The sequence below is a fragment of the Arvicola amphibius genome, chromosome 1 (genome assembly GCF_903992535.2).
Source record: "Arvicola amphibius chromosome 1, mArvAmp1.2, whole genome shotgun sequence".
Classification (NCBI taxonomy): Eukaryota; Metazoa; Chordata; class Mammalia; order Rodentia; family Cricetidae; genus Arvicola; species Arvicola amphibius.
The window spans coordinates 123111571-123132358 of NC_052047.1; the positions used below are offsets into that span (position 1 = coordinate 123111571).

Consider the following 20788-nt stretch of genomic DNA (forward strand, 5'->3'; position numbering starts at 1 on the left):
AGACTGTTGCATAAACTGGACACAAAGAACCCACAGAGAGAGGACTGCTGAACTTGCCTAAAGGTGAGATGGTCTTTCGGGGTTCCTGATTCGTGAAGGAGTCTGTGAGACGTTCTGCAGGACACAGCAGAAAGTGACTGAACTGTCTTTGGAATTTCCTGCTTCATGGAAATGTCTGCTGGACACTATGGGCCTGAAGGCCGAAGATGGATGCCCCAACAGTACAGAGGAACTTTGGGTGACTGTCCAGGCAGCGAGTTGTCTCTGTCATTTCTAGAGTTTGAAAGTTGCATATTTTTTGTTTACTTAGGTAGTATAATATCCCTCTGGAGTCTTTGATGGAGTTGAAGAATAAATAGGTAGTTACAGTTTTCCTTAGTTATTATAAAAGACAAAGTAGATATAAATATTGTAACTGTAATTCTTGCTTAATAACTGTTTTATTATATGTAATTTTACTACTTTAAAGTTAAAGCCTTTCTTTTTTGTTTAAACAGAAAAAGGGGAAGTGATGGAGTGACTTTCATTATTAATAAAGAAACTGCCTTGGCCCTTTAAGAGATATAAAATTAGGTAGGCTGAGTAGACAGAACAGAATTGTGGGAAAAAGGAAGCAGAGTTGGGGAGACGCTTCAGGCAGTCACCATATGCAGTTGCCATGCTTCTCCTCTCCGAGATGGAGGCAGGTTAAGATCTCTCCTGGTAAGCCACCCCTCGTGGTGCTATATAAATTACTAAATATGAGTTAAAGCAAGATATGAGAATCAACCAATAAGAAGCTACAAATAACGGGCCAGGGGCCAGTATTTAAATGAATACAGTTTCTGTGTAATTATTTTGGGTAAAGCTAGCCGGGTGGCGCTCCTTTCAACACATAGCAACAGTCACTATGGAAATTGAGAAAGTAGAAAAAAGTCAACTAAAAAATAAATACAATATAAAATACAATATTAATAAATGTAGTAAAAATACAAAATACTTTAAAATTCCCAGGGAATGGGGGCTGAAGAAATGGCTCAATGGACAAAGTGCTTCCTACACCACATGCAGAAAAAGACATCCACACACATTAGAAATAAAAAGAAAAGAAACTTTAAAAACGTACTTACTTTTGAGACAAAGTCTCTCTCAACTATGGAGCCCTAGCTGGCCTGGCACTCACTGTGCCAACACCCCCTTCCCCGTGTTTTCATTACTTATCTGATGAGCAGCACTGTCAGTAAACACTGCGCAAAGCTTAGCACTGAGGAGCTGTAATTCAGCGGTAGAATGTGTAATCAGCATGTGCAATGCACAGCACCAAACGATGCTGAAGAAAAAAATTTACAGTTTGTTCAAGTTATTTCACTCCTGTGAAGGTCCAACTGAGGCTTATCTAGGCCTCCGGGTGAGAGCAGGCTCCTGGGTGGCGCCTGGATGGGTGGATAACATTTTTACACCTTATCTGAGTGTTGGCTGCAGGGGTGTGTTTACTTCATAAAAATTCACAGGGGTTGAGGCAGGGGGACTGCAAGTCTGAAACCCACCCAGATTACAGAACAAACAAGTTCCCAAACAAACAAGAATTTAAGAGTGGCACAGGAGTTTAAACACACTATAAAATCAGATACTGCATCAACACAAAACAAAACTTTTTACCTAACTCTAAACTGGAATGGTGCTTGATAGCTGGAGGGAGGGAGGAGCCACCAGGAACACCAGGGTGTCAGAGTAGGTGGCTCTCTTCATTCAGCGTGGGTGTATGCAGGGGCCTTTGTATGTGCAGTTCTGCACTGCTTTTCTGTATACGTGACATAGTGCATAACTCATTTTTGAAAGAAAAAAGCTTAAGAAGCTAAGTACAGCTTCATTTTGCTTTTCATAATGACAAATACTAGATTGGTTTCTTCTTTTCTTTTTCTGTTTTTGGTTTTTTGAGACAGGGTTTCTCTGTAGCTTTGGAGCCTGTCCTGGAACTCGCTCTGTAGACCAGGCTGGCCTTGAACTCACAGAGATCCATCTGTCTCTGCCTCAGATTTAAAGGCGTGCAGGATATGACTGGTTCAACATTAAAGTGCCACCCATTGGGGAGGATGTAACTCTCTCACTGAGTCAATTACCTCAATTTCCTGTAGCTGCTCCTGATTGGTTGTGTACATCTGCTGAAGAGAATCCTCCAACTCTGTGTTCCGATCCAGTAGCGTCTTTCCAAGTTCAGCAGCAAGCTGGAGATCTAGCACAACAAATATCTTAGAATGTGGCAAGTATGAGCTCACGTCAACGTTTTACATAACCCAGCTCTTAAAATAAACAAAGCAAGTCCCAACACATGCAAGTTAGATCCTAATGGAATGCAGAATGGCCTAGAAAGAAATGTGAGTGCTATTTAAAATTCAGTTGAATTGGGGTCTGCTAGCAGGTGAAGTACTCGCTCATGCACCCTAGTCAGACACGAAAGAAAGCAGTCTACTTATAGAGAAAGATGTGGGCATTAGTTTGGGAAAGATCATTTAGTATTATAGCTCTACAATAGCATTTGGTAACAGACTTATTCAAACCCCGACACTAAGATGGATCCTTGAGCCAAAGCACAGGCAGGTCTCTCAGCAGCCTCTAAAATTCCCATCAAGTTGCTGTGAACACAACTGTCAAAGCAGTTTGTTGTTTGTTCCCCCAACTCAAGACAGGGTTTCTCTGTCTAGTCCAGGCTGTCCTGGAACTCACTAAGCAGACCAGGATGGCCTCGAACTCACAGAGAACCACTTGCCTCCCAGCCACGTCCGGACTTGTTTTTTTTTTAATTTATGTGTATGTGTGTGCCTATGAGAGTTTGTGCAGCAGTAAACTTCAGAAGCAGGCACTGGATCCTCTGGAACTGAGTTACAAGCAGCTGTGAGCTGCTTGGTATAGGTGCTAAGAACCTAATCCAGGTCCTCCACAAAAGCAGTACATGTTCTTAATGACTGACCCATCTCTCCAGCACCCCTAGCCTTAAAGCAACTAAATATTAATGCAAGAAATGGAGCGTACACAGCAAGACACTTGCTTCACAAGTCTGTCTTTTGCTCTCATTCCCCCTAACCAAATTTCCATCACATCTTTTAAGCAAAGCAATAATATGGTTTAATTCATATGTCCCTTAAACATAGAGCCAGGAGCTAGGTGGTGATGCTGCATGCCTTTAATCCCAGCACTCAGGAGGCAGAGACAGGCAGATCTCTCTGAGTTTGAGGCCATCCTGGTCTACAAGACCTAGTTCCAGGACAGCTAAGGCTGTTACAGAGAAACTCTGTCTCGAAGGAAAAACAAAAAAACCAAAACAAAAAACACAGAGCCAGGTAATTCTTTCTTTTGAATCAGGGCTTTACTCCATTGCTCTGGCTGTCCCAGTCACAGCAATTCTTCTGCCTCAGCTTCCCAAATGCTAGGATTACAAATATGAGTCACCACATCTGGCTTCCTGCTTTAAAGCTTACTTGTTAACTATCTTCTTAAGCATATGTGCAAATAAGACAGGTTTTGTTTATATTATATTATAATCACAGGATTAAAAGCTTAGTAATAACATAAAACCAAACCAAACCAAAAACCAAAAGAAAAAAATGCTGGCAATGTAAATACCCTGTCAGGAGAGGTATTCTCAGGAGACACCTGTACCCATTTCTCAAATAATTAAACTCTCCCCAGGAACCCTCCACCAGGGAAAAGCAAAGGCTGTTTCACACAGTTCTGACAACTTATGAGCCCACCCTTCAGGACAGACCTGAGCCGAGACAATGGTAGGCAGGACCACATCATAGCCAGCATTGCTTAATATATATACCTCTTGTGCTCTATTTTCACCCACATCTCATGCTAATACCACTCCCTTAAATGGACATGGGTATAGTCATTAGCCCCCATTTCTGTTCCTCTTCCCAGTGTAGCAATCTCTTGCTTTTCACTATTTCCGGTTTCCACCATCACCTTTCTCTTTAGGGTGTACTGGAGATAGGTAGCTGAGCTTAGCTTGCAGGTGTTGCCAGAGCACAAGTTTTTCCTTTAAAAATCCCAACATTTACAGTGACACAAGTAACTGACTGTGGCCCGGCCTATGACAGTGGGAAATGTGACGAGTCTGGGCAGGAGGGTACGAGGTCCAGTTCTGACTAACGTTTTCTAGAACAGTGATTTTAAGCGCTTTCATTTTTTGTTTTGGATTGTGTGTCTGTCTCTGTGCGGAGGCATGGGAAAGGAGTGTGGCTGCCCACAGAGCCAGAGTTGGAATTACAGGCAGTTTAAGCTGTCCCGTGTGGTGCTGGGAACTAACTTTGACTCTCTGCAAGAGCAGTGCATCCTCTTTACTCCTGAGCCATCCTCCAGTCCCCAAATAGTGATTTTAAAGGTCCCTACACCTAACTGTCTCATCTGGAGAAGTGACTATTTTGTTAATATCACGGTGTAACAATAAAACACAATAATAGGAAGCCCTTTCCAAACTAAGTTGCAATACACAAAGCATGTCTAGCAGGTATTGGTTTAGATGCCTTTAGATATCTGTTGCTACAAAATACTACCCGGAACAGGTGAAGGTCTTGCTTTGTTGACTTCCCTAGGCTAATAGAGAAGCTAGAAAGCATATAACACTACCCAGATTCTGCTTTGACGATTGTATTCACGGACACTCACATATATATTCAGTAGTATTGGATTATGTTTTAGGACTATAGGGAATTCAGATTTTTAAAAATGGGGAGAAAGCAGCATGATAAAATATATAATAGAGGCTGGGCAGTGGTAGGACTAAACTAGAGAATCGAAGTAGGTGGAGAGACCAGGAAGGCTTGTCAGGATCATTCTGGCTGCCTGCTGTGCAAACACACTGAATGGTACAAAGATAGAGCACAGTGGTAAGGCACAGTAATTGTCTAGGAGAAAGAAGAGTGGCTTGGACCAGACACTGGAAATGGAGAAAAGGAACAGACTTAAATATGACTTGAAAGTAAAAGCTGTAAGGATTTGTTGATTAATTTGATACTGACTATAAGAGGGAAAAAGTTAAATTATGTAAGGAGGAATCTAATTTTAGCTATGGCTTGAAAGATGGGAAGTCATCATGGGAGAGCCAGGAAATAACTCATCATATTCTACAATCTGGCAAGTAGCCGGTAAAAAGAAAGCAAGAAAAGAGAATGAATTGAGTTGAAATGGGAGAAGCAGCGAAAGAGCAATCATATTAAGACGTTACAGCCATGACAGAGAAATTTTAAATTGTATTCTCTGTGTTGGCAAGTCACTTCAGCTACTAAAATACAAATATGTATCATGAAAAAGCCCCACAAGATTCTAAGCTTAATTTTTAAAGGTTGACAAATAAGATTTAATATCAGTCTATTAAACATTTACGCATCACTACGGCAGTAAAAGTCAACCTAGAATAAATGGTAATAGAAAAAAACCAAACTTTGTTATATGGTAATGCCCACCAAACAACATAATTAGTATTGTGCTTGGTTGATTTTTCCTTACTAAGGAAAACAAAAACAAAACAACAAAAGCAACAAAACCCACTACACACAGCTCAAAAACACACAGACATGTACATGTGCACACATATATGCTTTTTTCATACAATATTGCTTGATTATGTTTCTTTCCTTTCCCATCTTCTCCTCAGGATTGAAAAGAAGGGTAAAGGAGGAAACATGGGGAGGGGCAACTAACACAAAGGCCATTTGAAAAATCATATGGAAATCAACTGTAGAAGCTTTTATTCACAAACACACAGACACATATACAAATATATATGTAAATAAGTATATACAAAAATAAAAGGCATCTAAATGAAGTCACCAAATAATAGGGGAAACAACTCCCCAACTAGACATCTTATGCCATTAAGTAAAACTTCCAGTGCCGAGCTTGGGTTGCATCTTGTTGAGTCATGGCCAAAAAGGGGTTCCTCGGAAGCCCCCAAACCTCACAGCCTATTGGCTGCTCTTCACAACCTAATGGTAAGGCACTATTGCTGAAGATAGTTATGTCACTGAACCCGAAATAAGAGCTGGTGCTTAACTAGCCCCTCCACTCCTACTGACTCGTGTCCATGGTAACGGAAGGTACTTTGAACATTACTTATTATCACCTAGCTATAAACCCTGTGACCTGCAACAATGACCTGTCTGCAAGATAAACTGGTACAACAGTGGCACAAATGTTAAGGGGGTAGCCAGTTACTTTTTTAAAAAATTGGACTTAAGGCCCATTTCATGAGCTGGAATCTATATCTGACACTGTTAAACTGGCCAAGAACCTGAGACTGGATGGGCCATGGACCTAACTAAGGGAAACTTGATGAAGGTCCCACTGTTGACCTGGCTGGCCTCTGATTCACAACCCAAGCAGTCAAGATTATTAAAACGAAGCAGTATTGATAGATGCCAAAATACATTCTTTGATGATTTCAATTTTAACAATATTAAATGTATATATTACTATTACTACATTAAGGCTAATAAAGAAGCCAGTCAAATGCTATCTTGTATTTATAAGCTAGAACCTTTACCAACAACTCAAAGCATTTAAGAGACATCAATTTTGATATGTTTTTATAGGATACCAAACCTACTTTTTCAGATGAGACACCCTGAAGCACAAAACTATTAATATCATCAACAAACTACACATGGTGAATCACAGGCAAGGCAGAAACTACAGTCAGCAGGTTCTAACTCACAGCACCAGGGCTCTCAATCACCTACATCTATGTAATGTTTTCTTCCCATTGCACACACAAGGCAAGTGTCCTAAGTAACATCCCTAACCACCTTCCCTCTCCTCCCCTCACATACAGTCTCATCACATAACTCAGGCTGGTCTTAATCTTTCTGCCTTATATTGTCAGTGGTAGAACAACAGGCACGTGCCCCCATACCTGGCTATGAAGTAGGTTGCTTTTCTCCCTTCTTTGGTGCTGGAGCTCAAAAAACCCAGTGCTCTGTACATTCTAAGCAAGCACTCACCACTGAACTAAAATCCTCAAACCCATGTCTGTACAGGCTGAAGAAAGTGATGTCCATACACTAAGGAGGAGATCACAAAGCTCCCTAATATAATCACTTGCAAGCGACAGCAAGGAGAAATGAAGGGTATCTGTGGCCAGTTCGGCCAATTGCAAGAACATCCACACTCAGCCAAGTTACCATCTTTTTTACTGAATGAAAAAGAATTAAAACTGGACATGGTGAAGGACACCTGTAATTCCAGCACTCTGGAGACAGAGACAGGAGGATTGCCACAAGTTTAAAGCTAGCCTTAGTCTACAAAGCAAGTTCCAGGCCAGCCAGGATTATGTATGTACAAAGCAAGATCCCATTTCAAAAGCAAAACGAGAACAAAAAGAACTTTATCCATTCACTGTGCATGAGTGGCAATGTATGACTTAATCCCAACATGGAGGCAGAAGCAGGTGGTGGATCTTGATGAGTTTGAGGACAGACTGGTCTACACATGTGTTCCAATCCAGCTAGGCCTACATAGTGAGGCTTGCTTCAAAATAAATAAGTCAATAAATAGAATAGAATAGAATAAAAAATAAAAAAGGATAGATCTCTGTGAGTTCAAGGCAGCCTGGTCTACCTAGTGAGTTTGAGGACAGACTGGTCTACATGTGTTCCAATCCAGATAGGCCTACATGGTGAGGCTTGTCCCAAAATAAGTAAATAAATAGAATAAAAAATTAAAAAGGGCAGATCTCTGTGAGTTCAAGGCAGCCTTGTTTACCTAGTGAGTTCCAGGACACACAGGGCTATTTAGAGAGACCCTGTCTCAAAAAATCAAACCAACAACAAAAAACCCCAAACAAACAAAACCAAAAAAATACATATGGTTAAAAGTGCAATAGTTATTTTCTTTTCTTTGTTCATTTGTTTTTTTTAAACAGGGTTTCTCTGTGTAACAGTCTTGGTTGTCCTGGAACTCACAGATCTGCCTGCCTCTGCCTCCCAAGTACTAGGATTAAAGGCATCGCCACCACCGCCCAACACAATAATCATTTTCTCCTCACGGCATATGTACTGTATGTGTATAGCCCACATAGAAACCATCACACTATTAAAGACATCAGGAGGCTGGAAGATGGCTTCAGTGGTTTAAAGCACAAGCTGCTCTTGTAGGGGACCCAGATTCAATTCCCAGGACCCATACTGTGGCTGGTAGCCATCCATAATTCCATTCCAAGGAATCCATAGGCACTAGGCACACACATAGTGCATATACATGCAAGCAAAACATCCATACATAGAAAATAAAATATATAAATATAAACCACACAAATAACAAAAACAAAACTGAAAACACCCCACTAAAGATATAGCATGAAAGATCAGCATCTCCTAAAAAGTCCCTAAGCCTTTCCTCTGGCCTGCTGTAGAGCAGCAACACCTCATTGGGATGGCCAGAAACTTAACCAACTCTTGAGCTGACACAGATACATAAAACCAGTATGTATGTATTTATGTATGTATGTATGTATGTATGTATATCATAAAGTAGTAAGCAAAACTGTCTAAGGGAACAAAAAGGACTAATGGGCGGGGGGGAGACCAAAAGGTAAACAAGAGATCTGGAAGGAATATTCTCATCATGCATTATATACTTACATGAGACTGTCTGTACATAGCACAGTACCATATGCAATGAATATACATAATGGAAAATATAAAAAACAGAAAACAAAAATCAATTCTCACTAGGTGGCAGCGATGCCTTTAATCCCAGCACTAGGGAGGCAGAGGCAGGTACATCTCTGTGAGTTTGAGGCCAACCTGGTCTACAAGAGCTAGTTCCAGGTCAGCTAGGACTGTTACAAAGAGAAATCCTGTCTCTAAAAACCAAAAGCAAAAACAAACAAACAAAACAAACAAAAAACCAATTCTCACAAAATAAAGGCCGATTCTTACTAACTTCAAACAATCAAACTGAACTAAGCCAACTGAAGCCACAAAACCATCTGTGCTGAAATGTCTTCAGGAATCAAGGCTTGATCGTTGAGGGCCTCGCACTCTCCCATGCAGCTATGCACTGCGTAAGCCAGTCAACAGCCAGCAGCAAGTTTCCTGCTTCAACAGAGGTCAAATATAGCCTCTGTTTGTTTCCCATCAGCCAACAGCAAATAGCAAGAACTTGAGATTCGTCTTTATCTCAAACCTTAGTTTCAGTTAAACAGAGTCCCCACCAGGCTCAGCAACCTGAAGCTTCAGTCTTTTGAATATTTCATGAAATGTTTAAAATTCTAGTGAGTCAAAGCTTAACTACAAGAAAGCACCTGTGAAGTCACACTGTATAAAAGGGACATTACTTCATCTGATAGTGTAAAGACAACAGACTGCTTCAGTCTTTTAAAAAGCGTCATTTCCTGTTGTGTAGCATCTCGCCTCTATAACCAAAAAGAGCCAAAAGCTGGCAGGAAGCCCAAGAAACATTTCTAAGTAATTGGTAGAGAGAAACAGGAGAATGCTGAATGTCCTTTAATTTTGTTTTTTAATTAAGGCACAAAAGGAAAGGAAACCATATAGTTCCAAGGCCTTGCACACCTGCTTATCTTGCTATTACAGTAAGGATTTCCATTGTCTTTTCTAAATCCTACCGAATTGGTCTGGCTTAGGCAGTCACTATAAATATCATAGATTTACAATGTATTGGTGCTCTAAGTGTTTGATATTTTTTCATTGATCAGTTTTGTCAGGCAAATTTTTCTTAATTCTGGGGTCAAACCCAGAACCTCATACAATAAGCAAGTGCTCTACCACTGAGTTACGTCCTTGGCCCTAATCTGCTCTACTTTCACAGGGTAGGCTGCTAGCTTTAAAGAGATACTCACTCAGCCCTGTACTCGGGCAAAAACATGAGCAATAGTACCTGAGTGATACTTTCTTACAGAATTTATTACATTCTTCTCATTTTACTTGTTTCTAAACATGAACTAACAAAAAAAGTTGAGGATAGCATTTTTTTAGTTGCAATCTGCAGCAGTAATTCAGTAACATGAAGGCTGAAAGCTTTTCCTATTACAAAGTCAAGTGCGTCATCTGGTGATGTTTCTATGCAATATCTGTTGCCAACATTGCTATAATAGAGAACACACAGACACACACTACCTCAACATAAACATCAAAAAAAGGATGGTGTCAATTTTAATGACTCTCTAAACAGTGACTCAGTAATTAAGTGCACATTAGGAATTCAGAGATGAGCTCATACTGAAATTTAGAAAGATGTACTCATCTTGCAATGGCATTTCAGGATTCCTTTCAACTACGACTTCATTTGGTGATCTATACACCTTAACTTTGAACTGAACACTTATTCTAAACCTTGCGTCACTCCACAAATGACAACTGTCACAACAGCTGGTCTAAAGGAAAACCAGTCTTTGAAGCCTTTCCACCTTGTTCTTGGGGGCACATTTCAAAGCAAGCACCATCATTACCTACATAGAAGGCTCCTGCTGTCCCAGAAAAGACCGTGCCCAGGGATTACTGTCAGTATTCTTAGCGTGCCAACTCAGTCCTCTAACAAAAGTCTATTCGTCAAAGCATTTCTGTGTCTGCTCAGCTCTACACGTAACAAGATATGAATAGGAGATCAGAGTTGACTGAGGTTAGAATGTTTCCATTTTAATTTGAATAGAAAGGAAGGCTCTAACAAACATTGACATAGCCTACTTTGATAGTGGCATACATTTATAAATAAAAAAAAATTAATAGTCCTAATGCTTTAGAAAATGTTAGGAAAACTAGGCACAGTGATCTAATTGATTGTTCAGCAGGCTGAGGCATGAAGACTGTCATGAATTTGAGGTTAGCCTGGGTTACACATTGAAATCCTATCTCAAAAAGTAAATAAGAACTGGTAAGATGGCTCAGTGGGTAAGAGCACCAGCCATTAAGCCTGATAACCCGAGTCAAATTCCCAGGACCTACACGGTGGGACAAGAGAACTGACGTCTTCTGACCTCCGTATACACACCATGGTATGTCCCACCCCGCACTACAAAAAAAAGTTAGGCTCTATGGCTTAAACATTTGAGCTCAATGGGAGGTTGAGTGTGCTGGCTAGTTTTTTGTCAATTTGACATAAGGTAGAGACATCAGAGAGGAGGAAGCCCCTCGGCCTCAGCATCAGCTCCTGACTCCAGGTTCCAGCCCTGCCTGAGTTCCTGTCCTGAATTCCTTCAGTGATGGGCTATTACTGTCAAAGTGCAAGCCAAACAAACCCTTTCCTCCCTAACTTGCTTTTGGTCATGGTGTTTCAGCATAGCAATCATAACCATAACTAAGATTCTGAGGTAGAAGGACTGCCAGGAGTTCAAAGCCAGCTTGGGCTACAGAGCAAGAACTTATCTTAAACAAGTCTCAATTTTTTTGTAAAGTGTTTTAGGCCATCTATTCAATACGGATCTCCCTAAGGTAACAATGAAGCTGATAAAATCTGACTAGAGCTCCTTAATCTACCCAAAGAGACAGTGCTGGTCCCAAACTACTTAGCATCAAATGCTGAGTGTCTCCGTTTACTAGCATCTCCAGATGTCTCTAATGAATGGATTCATGAACAGCACCCCAGTGAGGGGAGTCCTGCCTTCCTAACAGAGAGCTGGCTAGGACAGTGGGTCTCTGCCTACATGAATACCTTAGTATAGAGAAAGCAGTATGTTTTTGAGAAACAGTCATAAACTCTGTTCCAAGTTTAGTTCTTGGCTGGCTGAAGGGTACATTGCTTGCCTAGCATGCATTGAGGCCCTGGGATCAATCCCAGCACACCAAATACACAAAACCGTTTATAACATGCAAGTCAACAAAACTGAAGAAAATATGTTCAAAAGAGCAGCCACCATTCTTTCAGGGACACACTGACAAGTGAACAGTTGGGATTTCACATCTTCCATTTGTACTCTACATGACTATTTATGATAGAAGTTATGGCAAAGTCTACTGTACAAAAGACGGAAAAGTCTTCGGAAAGCCGGGCAGTGGTGGCGCACGCCTGTAATCCCAGCACTCGGGAGGCAGAGGCAGGCGACTCTCTGTGAGTCCGAGGCCAGCCTGATCTACAAGAACTAGTTCCAGGACAGGCTCCAAAGCTACAGAGAAACCCTGTCTTGAAAAACAAAACAAAACAAAACAAAACAAAAAGTCTTTGGAAAGTATAGAAGACATTCCAAGTGGAATTTGACAGTAAGTTCAGAGGTTAGGATTTGTTAAACTTGAAGATTTGACAACTTCATTTTGATCAGAAGTTAAGAATCTCACACACAGCCCCAAATGTGCTTTGTGTACTGCTCAGCAGATCTAGATATTACAATTGGTTGTCCTGATAAGCTCCAGGGGAGGTGGGTTTGGCTGTTAGATGGATTAGGGCTCTGGAGAGGGGAGAGCTGTGAAAACAGTAATGAGAGAGAGAGAGAGAGAGAGAGAGAGAGAGAGAGAGAGAGAGAGCGCGCTTCAGTTCAATCAAAAAAATGAAATCAAACTTTTATTATGAAGTGTTAAATATGAAGTTAGATATGAGAGATCAAGCTGCCCTTGAAAATTTTGGATGTTTCTTAAATATGGCAAAGAAAAATTTATCTTGCTCGGATAACATGAATTGCTTTCATATAGTAAAATGTTGACTTGCATGGTGATTCCTTCAGTCCTGAAGTATCAAAGTAGGTCATCAGTCCTTATGGGACAAATCTGAAATAGGCTAAATGTATGACAAATATGTCTTATGGGGAAATGTGATGGCCAACAGGCTCTGTAACTGCTAGGTAGCTTCAATTATAAAAGGACAGATAGCCATTTGGGCTTAAGTCGTTGCACATTAAGGGATCAACACTGACAGAAATTAACAAATTACCACCTCTCCAAAGAGGTACTTGTTTTTTTTTTTTTTCTCTTTTCTAAGTATGGGTCATTCAAGTCCACATTTTCTTTTTTCTTTCAAATTCAGTGGAATTGTGTTTAATAGCCAACTCAGATATTTTTTCACTGCAAGTTTAGAATGAAAAAAATTCTATAGAATAGCACAAACAGGATGCTTGAAAGAATTACTGAAGATCACTCTGCATGGTGGTTAAGAATGCTTGCTTTGAAGTCTGCAGTGAAAACCGTTCCCCCAACAGTATCTACTTGAGTCAGAGGTAACCTATGGCAACACTTGATGTTACTGGGAGAATAAAAGGGGCCTATCAGTGTCCTTAAGCGCAAAACCTTGCTACGAATGTGAAAGAAAATGTGCCACTGGTTTCTGACTGAGGGCACTCTGAGACTGTTCTCTGGAGATGCCGCAATCAATTAAGAAAACCAAGGCAGGATAATTTTTAATTGAAAACCCAAAATGCAAAAAGAAAAAAAGAAAAAGAAAAGAAAGAGAAAAAAAGAAAGAAGGGCATGCTAGAACTCTTCTCAAATAATTTCACCTGGCACCCGATGAACGATGCCTAAGTAATAAAACAGTTTGACATCCAATTGAGTAAGTTGTAAACCGGGATGCTAAGGTCTCAACAGTGTCTACAGGCTCCTCATCCCGAGTGTGTGGGATGAGAATTACTGGCTCCTAATTCGGCTTTAGGGAGTCCGCTTAACTCTTTTAGCATCTGCTTTCTGGAAAACCGGATAACAAAACATTACTCTCACAAAGTGATGGCGCGGGTAACCGCACCGCAGTACTGCCCCACCACCACCTGCAGCGGCTTGCAGACTCTGCGGGCCATGAAAAGCGGACGAGGGCGGGCAGGGCAGCAGGACCCGGAGCCCAGTCAGCAGCCTGCTTCTAGAGCGGGACAAGCTGGTTCACCCCTGCCCACCTCAGAGGTCCCCGAAGGAGACAGATCCGCTCATCCTCCGAGGAAGCGCTTTCTTAAAGCGCCGACCATCAATAGCCAGTGTTGCGCATCCGCAGGGCCTTGGGCCGCGCGCTCGCTCCCGGCCGCCGGGATGGGCGGATCCGCCGCCAGGTGAGCGTGAGGAGCCCCCGGCCGCGGGTCCCAGACCACCACCCTTAGGAACTTTCTAGCACTTTCCACACCAGCCGCCTCCCGGGCTCCCCACCCCCCAACCCCGGCGACCTCGCCCTCACCTTGCTGGAGGTCCCGGTGGTCGTACCACGGCTCATCCTCAATCTCAAACTCCTCCACCAGGTTATCTGCCAGCATGTCGCCGGGGGCGTCCGGGGGCAGCGGGCTCTGCTGCCGCCGTGCCGTCTCGGCCGCTGCCCCGGGCTGTCCTCCGGCCCCTCCGCCCTCAGCCAGAGCCGCCCTCGGGCGGGACGCACCGGCCCCGCCGCAGCTCCCGCCGCCGGCCCGCGGCCACCCCGCGCCGCCCAACGGCCAGCGCCCTAGCGAGCGCACCCCGGGGTGGCGCCCGGAGCCGGCTCCTCACGCCCGCTGACCGGCCCAACGTGGCACTTCGGCAGAGCCCTCCCAGGCCGGGGAGACGATTCAAACCCGGGCAGCGCCTTGACCAATTGCGAATGGGCCCCCGGCAGAGTGGCAGCGACTCTAGGCAATAGCGTCTCAAAGAAGGTCGCGGGCCCGGGTATCATTAGCCAATAGAGGCCCAGGAAGGAACAAAGGAGGCGGGTGAAGGCGGAGAGGGTGCGGCCGGCAGCCCCGCCCCTTTGTCAGCGTCGCGGCTTCTCAGTGAGTGCACTCCAGTTCCGGAGTGTGGAGTCGGCTGCGGCGACCAGGTCGGCTCCCTGGCGTGTCTTGCACCCAACTGCGAAGGACTCCCGGCTCCGGGCAGTGGGCGTCATTTTCCCTCCCGAAGGTTTCGGAAGCGGGCCAGCCGTCGTCGGCTTTGCCCTCGGTGATGCTCGGAGGGAGATTCGGGGTCCGTCGCAAGGTTAAGGCCGGGAGAACGCTATTGAGCCAAATCTGCTCCTGAACGTCTGAGCCCTGGCCTCCCGGGGAAAGGAAATTAACTCCTAAAACGGCGGTCGCTAGCCACACTTGTCGTTCGGAGGCTGGGACCGGCCCGTGGGAGCCGCCTCCCTTGGGAAAAGTTGCCAGCAGCTTTGCGTAGAATTTTGTTTAAAGGTTCGTAGAGCCCAATATAAACACCAGGGAGCAGGCGTTGCACTTGAGGCCAGTAGGGCAGGGTCCGCTTGTTGACACAGTTATTTCTTGGCTTGGGCTTTTAGCACCTTCGGATACCTTACCTCACACGTGAAAACTCTCAGACAGAGAAAGGTCGGCGCAACTGTTAGGATGTTAGAGCTGATGAATACGGAGGACACGAGAATTGTAGCAAATGAGGAGAGAAAAGTTACATGCTCAGCTTTGGCAGTAGTGAGTCGCTAGAGATCTGAAGTTAGTAACGCCTCTACAGATCCGGAGTGTCACCAGAACTAAAATGGAAAGCAGTTATAAGTTTGCCTTATCCCCCCCTACCCCCAAAAAAGTCTCGTGTAGCCTTAAAAAAAGTACACAAATTACTATGGTTAAAAATAGGAAAAATTAACCAGGAAGAAGTTACAGATCCTCAGTTACTTTAGTTTCTCCATGTAAACGAATAAGACCTTGGGTAATTTAGAGGAAGGAAAACGTCACCCTAATTTCTTTTTTCAGTGCTATGGATGAACCTAGTGCCTGCCTCGTGCCTGGCAGTCAATCACTACCCATGTACCTTGTTCAACTCAGTTTCACTTTAAGCACCTGCTCCTGGGATAGTGGTCTGGTGAAGGACTAGAAAGCCTCCCCAGTGTGAGGTTTGTTTTTGTTATTTGCACAGCATCTCACTGTGAGCCCCAGCTGGCCTGGCACTCGCTATTTACACTAGGCTGGCTGGGAACTCACAGAGATCTACCTGACTCTGCCTCCTGAGTGCTGGCATAAAAGCGACATATATCCTTTCCCCACAGTGTAGTTGTTCTGGGAGGTTTTCCTTTTTGTTCCTTAAGGAAGTCTTCTTAATAGACTAGAAATACCAAGGATAGAGTTAGAACTCTAGGCGTCTAGCCACAGTCTGTACTAGCAAAGAAGGCTTTAGCGCACCACTTAGGGGAGAGATGACTTTTTTGCTCTATGGAGTTGTGAGAATCAAAGAAACTGTTCCCAATAAAGCTGTGTTGTTTCTAACACTTATTGTGAAGGTATTAAGAACAACAGTTAGCATTAAAATACACTTTCTTCTCTTTTTGCCTCCTTCCTTCCTTCCTTCCTTCCTTCCTTCCTTCCTTCCTTCCTTCCTTTTCTTTGTTTCCCCTTATGGTACTGAGGGGCCACTCACATGCAAGGAAGGTACTGAGCCATAGTCCTAGCCCACTGGTATCAAAATAAGCAGCAATAGTAACAGATTACAACCTGTTAATGATGAGTCCATGGTGATATAAAGAAATAAGAAATGGGAATGTATAGACAGGAGGGTTATAAGTTTGATACCAGCCTGTACTACATAACAAGACCTGGTCTCAGAAAACAAAACAACAAACAAAACAGAGCAGGCGGATAGCTCAGTGGGTAAAGGTGCCTGCTTCCCTGCCTGACAAGCTGAGTCTGATACCAGGAGCCCACATGGTGCAAGGTAAGAACTGACTCCTGCAAGTTGTCTTCTGACCTCCACATAAATATTGTGACACACACTCTTTCCTAACACAATAAGTAAATGAGTATAATCTTAAGCAAGTAGTAATATTAACAGAAATGGTAGACTCACAAATCCCTTCTCAGTACAAGCACACTAAAAGGCAAGATGTCACTGGTCTGCTTTTTATTGCTATGTTTCTAAACCAGAAAACTAGGTCTCCTGTAAAGCCTCTGATTCCAGAAATTTCAGTATATCAGTCCAGACACAAAACGAGACAGTGTAGAACCAATTATCATAATCAGACAGAACCCTGTGGAGAGAAAGAAATATCCGTTTAGGGCTTGCAGATCTGTGGAAGCTGAAGGCCCGGAGTTATGCAAATGACCTCCGTCACTGATCTGGAAGACCATGTGGTGGCTGTCTTCTCCAGGACAAACACATACCATTTCCAAATTTGGGGGTGTATTAGAATGTTCTTTAACAATTTTTAGAAGAAATAAGGAACAGCCCGGCAGTGGTGACGCTCGCCTTTAATCCCAGCACTCGGGAGGCAGAGGCAGGCGGATCTCTGTGAGTTCGAGGCCAGCCTGGTCTACAAGAGCTAGTTCCAGGACAGGCTCCAAAGCCACAGAGAAACCCTGTCTCGAAAAAAAAAAATAAGTAACAAATCCTACGGACTTTATTTTGGGGTGGCTCTGTGGGTTCACTTTTAGGGGTGCTGTTTTCAGAGACCACCTGTGTGTGTGTTCTGCAAAATCCTGAACAAAAAGTGTATTGAGAAAAGCCCTTGGAGCTAAAAACTCTGTCTTACAAGGGTTTCCACGAGGCAATCATAAATAGCATCTGCAGTTATATCACTTGGCCTACAAGAGGGTTAGTGAATAACTATGCAAGTTGATGCTAAACAGAAGGTTTCGGAGTTTACTTAATAATTTGCCAGTGTACAGTGTGCTCGTTCAACCTTACCATGACTGCATCCTGATGCTTCTAATCTCTTCTGTAGAAACACTTTGTAGCCGGGCGGTGGTGGCGCATGCCTTTAATCCCAACACTCGGGAGGCAGAGGCAGGCGGATCTCTGTGAGTTCGAGACCAGCCTGGTCTACAAGAGCTAGTTCCAGGACAGGCTCCAAAGCTACAGAGAAACCCTGTCTCGAAAAACCAAAAAAAAAAAAAAAAAAAAAAAAAAAGAAACACTTTGTAGTAAAGACAAGTTGGCTTCTGGAATCCTTTGTTCTTGGCTGTAAAGATGAAGCACTCCGCATCATATAGTAAAATCACATTAAGGGAGTGTTAGAAAGTAATAGCAGCTTTTAAAAGATGAGAAGTGATTTCCAGTTTGATACTGAAATAAAGCATGACTAGATATAATTGAAAGGGAAATATTGATGTGATTTGTGTATGTGTGAATTAAAGATGATGTTTTTCCTCAATATTTATAAGTAAAGAGTTCAGAGTTTTTCTATAATGCTATTAAAACTTTGTATTCTTCACTTCAGACAGGCTGGATGTTCTTTGAAAAGTTCTTTTGATACTTATGATACTTTTCAAAAATTGAGGTCCGTGGGGCTGGAGAGATGGCTCAGAGGTTAAGAGCATTGCCTGCTCTTCCAAAGGTCCTGAGTTCAATTCCCAGCACCACATGGTGGCTCACAACCATCTGTAATGGGGTCTGGTGCCGTCTTCTGGCCTGCAGGCATACACACAGACATAATATTGTATACATAATAAATAAATATTAAAAAATTGAGGTCCGTGAATGTCTTCCTTCAGGCTTAATAATAGAAGAACAGTTCAGAAAGGCACAGAGTGCTTGTGCTAGAGAGCCTGAAATAAGAAAAACATGCTTAGATTTCCATGGGCTAAATTTGTCTCTTGGCTTTGGGCTCTACCAACTCCGTCCACCCTTTTTTTTTTTTTTTTTTTTTTTTTTTTTTTGGACTAAGTAACAAGGTGACCTCTAGCCTCAGTTTTCAGTTGAGCTTACACCAAAAGTAAATCCCTAGAGTGAAGCCTTCACCAGTTCTTCCAGATTTTCTAGTTTGAGAATTACCTTTTAAAGCCAAAAATGTTGGCTTCCCTTGTGATACTGTAGTACTTGGATTCCTTAAGCCTTCAGAACTGCATAATGATGAAATGAAAAACATATTTGTATATTTTATCATTAAGAAACATCTTAGTGTATTTAAAAGATACAATTACATTGGCTAACTGCTACTCCGGTTGATCTGACAGCTAAGTCCTCCACAGGCACCTACGCTCATATGCACATACCAGCTCCACCCACCCCCATAACTAAAAACAGAAACACACAACCAGGAGGTGGTGGCAAACATCTTTAATACCAGCAGTTGGATGGCAGAGGCAGGCAGATCTCCAGGTTCAAGGCCAGCCTGGTCTACAGAGTGAGTTCCAGGATGGCCAGGGCTACACAGGGAAACCCCGTCTCGAAAAAACAAAAACCAAACCAAACCAACCAATCAAACAAACAAAAACCCCAGATACACACTGATAAACATTGTCATTGCTGTTATTGCAGTACTGGAGATTGTACCCAGGATCATCCTCATGTTACACAGGCGCTCTTCCAACGAGCTGCAGGCTGAGCATAGCATTATTAATCAACTGATAGTGTTTCATATGGATTTAGTAGTGCTTTTTGTTAGTTTCTATCTGTGAGACAAGGCCTCAAGGTTTAGCCCAGGCTGGCTCTAAACTCATGATCTTCCTTCCTCAGCCCCAGAGTGCTAGGATTACAGGTATGCACTAGCATGCCCAGTTTAATAGCCCTATTTGGTAACTCTGAAGCTCGTTGGTGCATATAATTAAACTACTTCTTGGGTCTAGGTCTACCAGACGTAAGGATTGGAAGACAATCATTGAAGGGGCAGATTGACACAAATTTTTACAGAACCTAGCGAGGCTGGTCCTAAATTCACTTCTTTGAACCTCCTACCTCAACCCTCCAGAGTGATGATGGGGTTACAAGTCTGCACCACCATGCCCAACTTTTATCAGTTTTGGTTTTCTCTGTGTTTGGGGGGAACCAATAATTTTGTCATCTGTGATGCCAGTTCCCTTCCAAATTTGCCTGTTGTCTTCTAACAAATTGGGCATTGTAGACTGATCTACAATGTTGCTCCTGATCCTCTAAGATTAAAATAGAAGCCCAAAGACTATTCAATCAAGTCACAGCCTCAGGTTATGTGGAAATCCATCTCTTCCCCAGGTCAGCAAGTCTATAGAGAGCTGGTGAAATTGCCTAGTAAGCCAAGGATAATGAAGATCAGTGGGGTGCAATAGGACACCCCTCTAACTCCAGCATGCAGGAAGATGAGGTGGGGTGCAATAGGATACCCCTCTAACTCCAGCATGCAGGAAGATGAGGCAGGAAGATTTATAATTCCAAGCCAGCCTGAGCATTATCTTAAATATATAATCAATAAATCAAGTTTTAAAAAGTTAATCTGAGCTGGAGATGTAGCTCAGTTGGTGCTGCTATGCTTGCCTAGCAGACATGAGACCTTGGACTTGATCCCCAGCGCCACACAATCTGGAAGGTGGAGGCAGTTCAGGGCCAGCCTCTGCTACACAGCAAGTCTGAGGTCAGCCTGTGAGCTAATGAGACCTTGTCTAGGAAAACAAAACAAAAAAAGCTAAATATCCCAATTTTCCAGTTGTACAGATCAAAAGATAAGTTGATAGGCTATATTTAAGAGCGACATCTAAATTAGAACAAGAACAAGTTGTTTCATTTTTTTTTTTCTTTTTGAGACAGGGTTTCTCTGTGTAACAGTCCTGGTTGTCCTTGAATTCACTTTGTATACCAGGCTAACCTTGAACTCAGAGAATCCGCCTGTCTCAGCCTCCCAAATGCTGGGATTAAAGGCGTGCGCCACTACCACCCAGATTAGAATATGTTATTTCTGGTTCCTTTTAGGTATGGTTTTGGATCAAAGCCTTAGACAGATTTTTCTTTGGGCTGCCAGCTCACAAATAATGACACGGAAGCTTATTAATTATGAAAGCTCGGCCTTAGCTTAGGCTTGTTCCTAACTAGTTCTTATAACTTAAATTATCCCGTATCTTTTAATCTACATTCTTTTACAAGGCTTGATTACCTTTACTCTGTCCTGCCCATCCTGCTTCCTCCGTGTCTGACTGGTGACTCTGCCTTTCTTTCTCTCCTCATTGTCTGCCTGGAGTCAGGCTTATCTCTCCTGCCTAGCTATTGGCCGGTCAACTTTTTATTACACCACTCACAGC

At 42.9% G+C, this 20788-nt stretch overlaps 2 protein-coding genes across 2 annotated transcripts in view; one reads left to right on the forward strand and one right to left on the reverse strand.

The window, feature by feature from the left end:
- The window catches only part of Cdr2 (cerebellar degeneration related protein 2), a 28276-nt gene extending 14020 nt beyond the window's left edge, over window positions 1-14256 (reverse strand). Inside the window, exons 1-2 of the mRNA XM_038348150.1 lie at window positions 14077-14256; window positions 2100-2212 (exon numbers count right to left, since the gene is read on the reverse strand). Coding sequence (XP_038204078.1) covers window positions 2100-2212; window positions 14077-14152 — 189 coding nt within the window. The 5' untranslated portion in view covers window positions 14153-14256. The remainder of the gene's footprint in view (window positions 1-2099; window positions 2213-14076) is intronic.
- A 543-nt stretch (window positions 14257-14799) lies between these two features.
- LOC119825706 (transmembrane protein 180-like) overlaps window positions 14800-20788 on the forward strand; it is a 38305-nt gene continuing 32316 nt past the window's right edge. The window contains exon 1 of the mRNA XM_038346798.1: window positions 14800-15034. The gene's annotated coding sequence lies outside the window, so the exon portion shown is untranslated. The remainder of the gene's footprint in view (window positions 15035-20788) is intronic.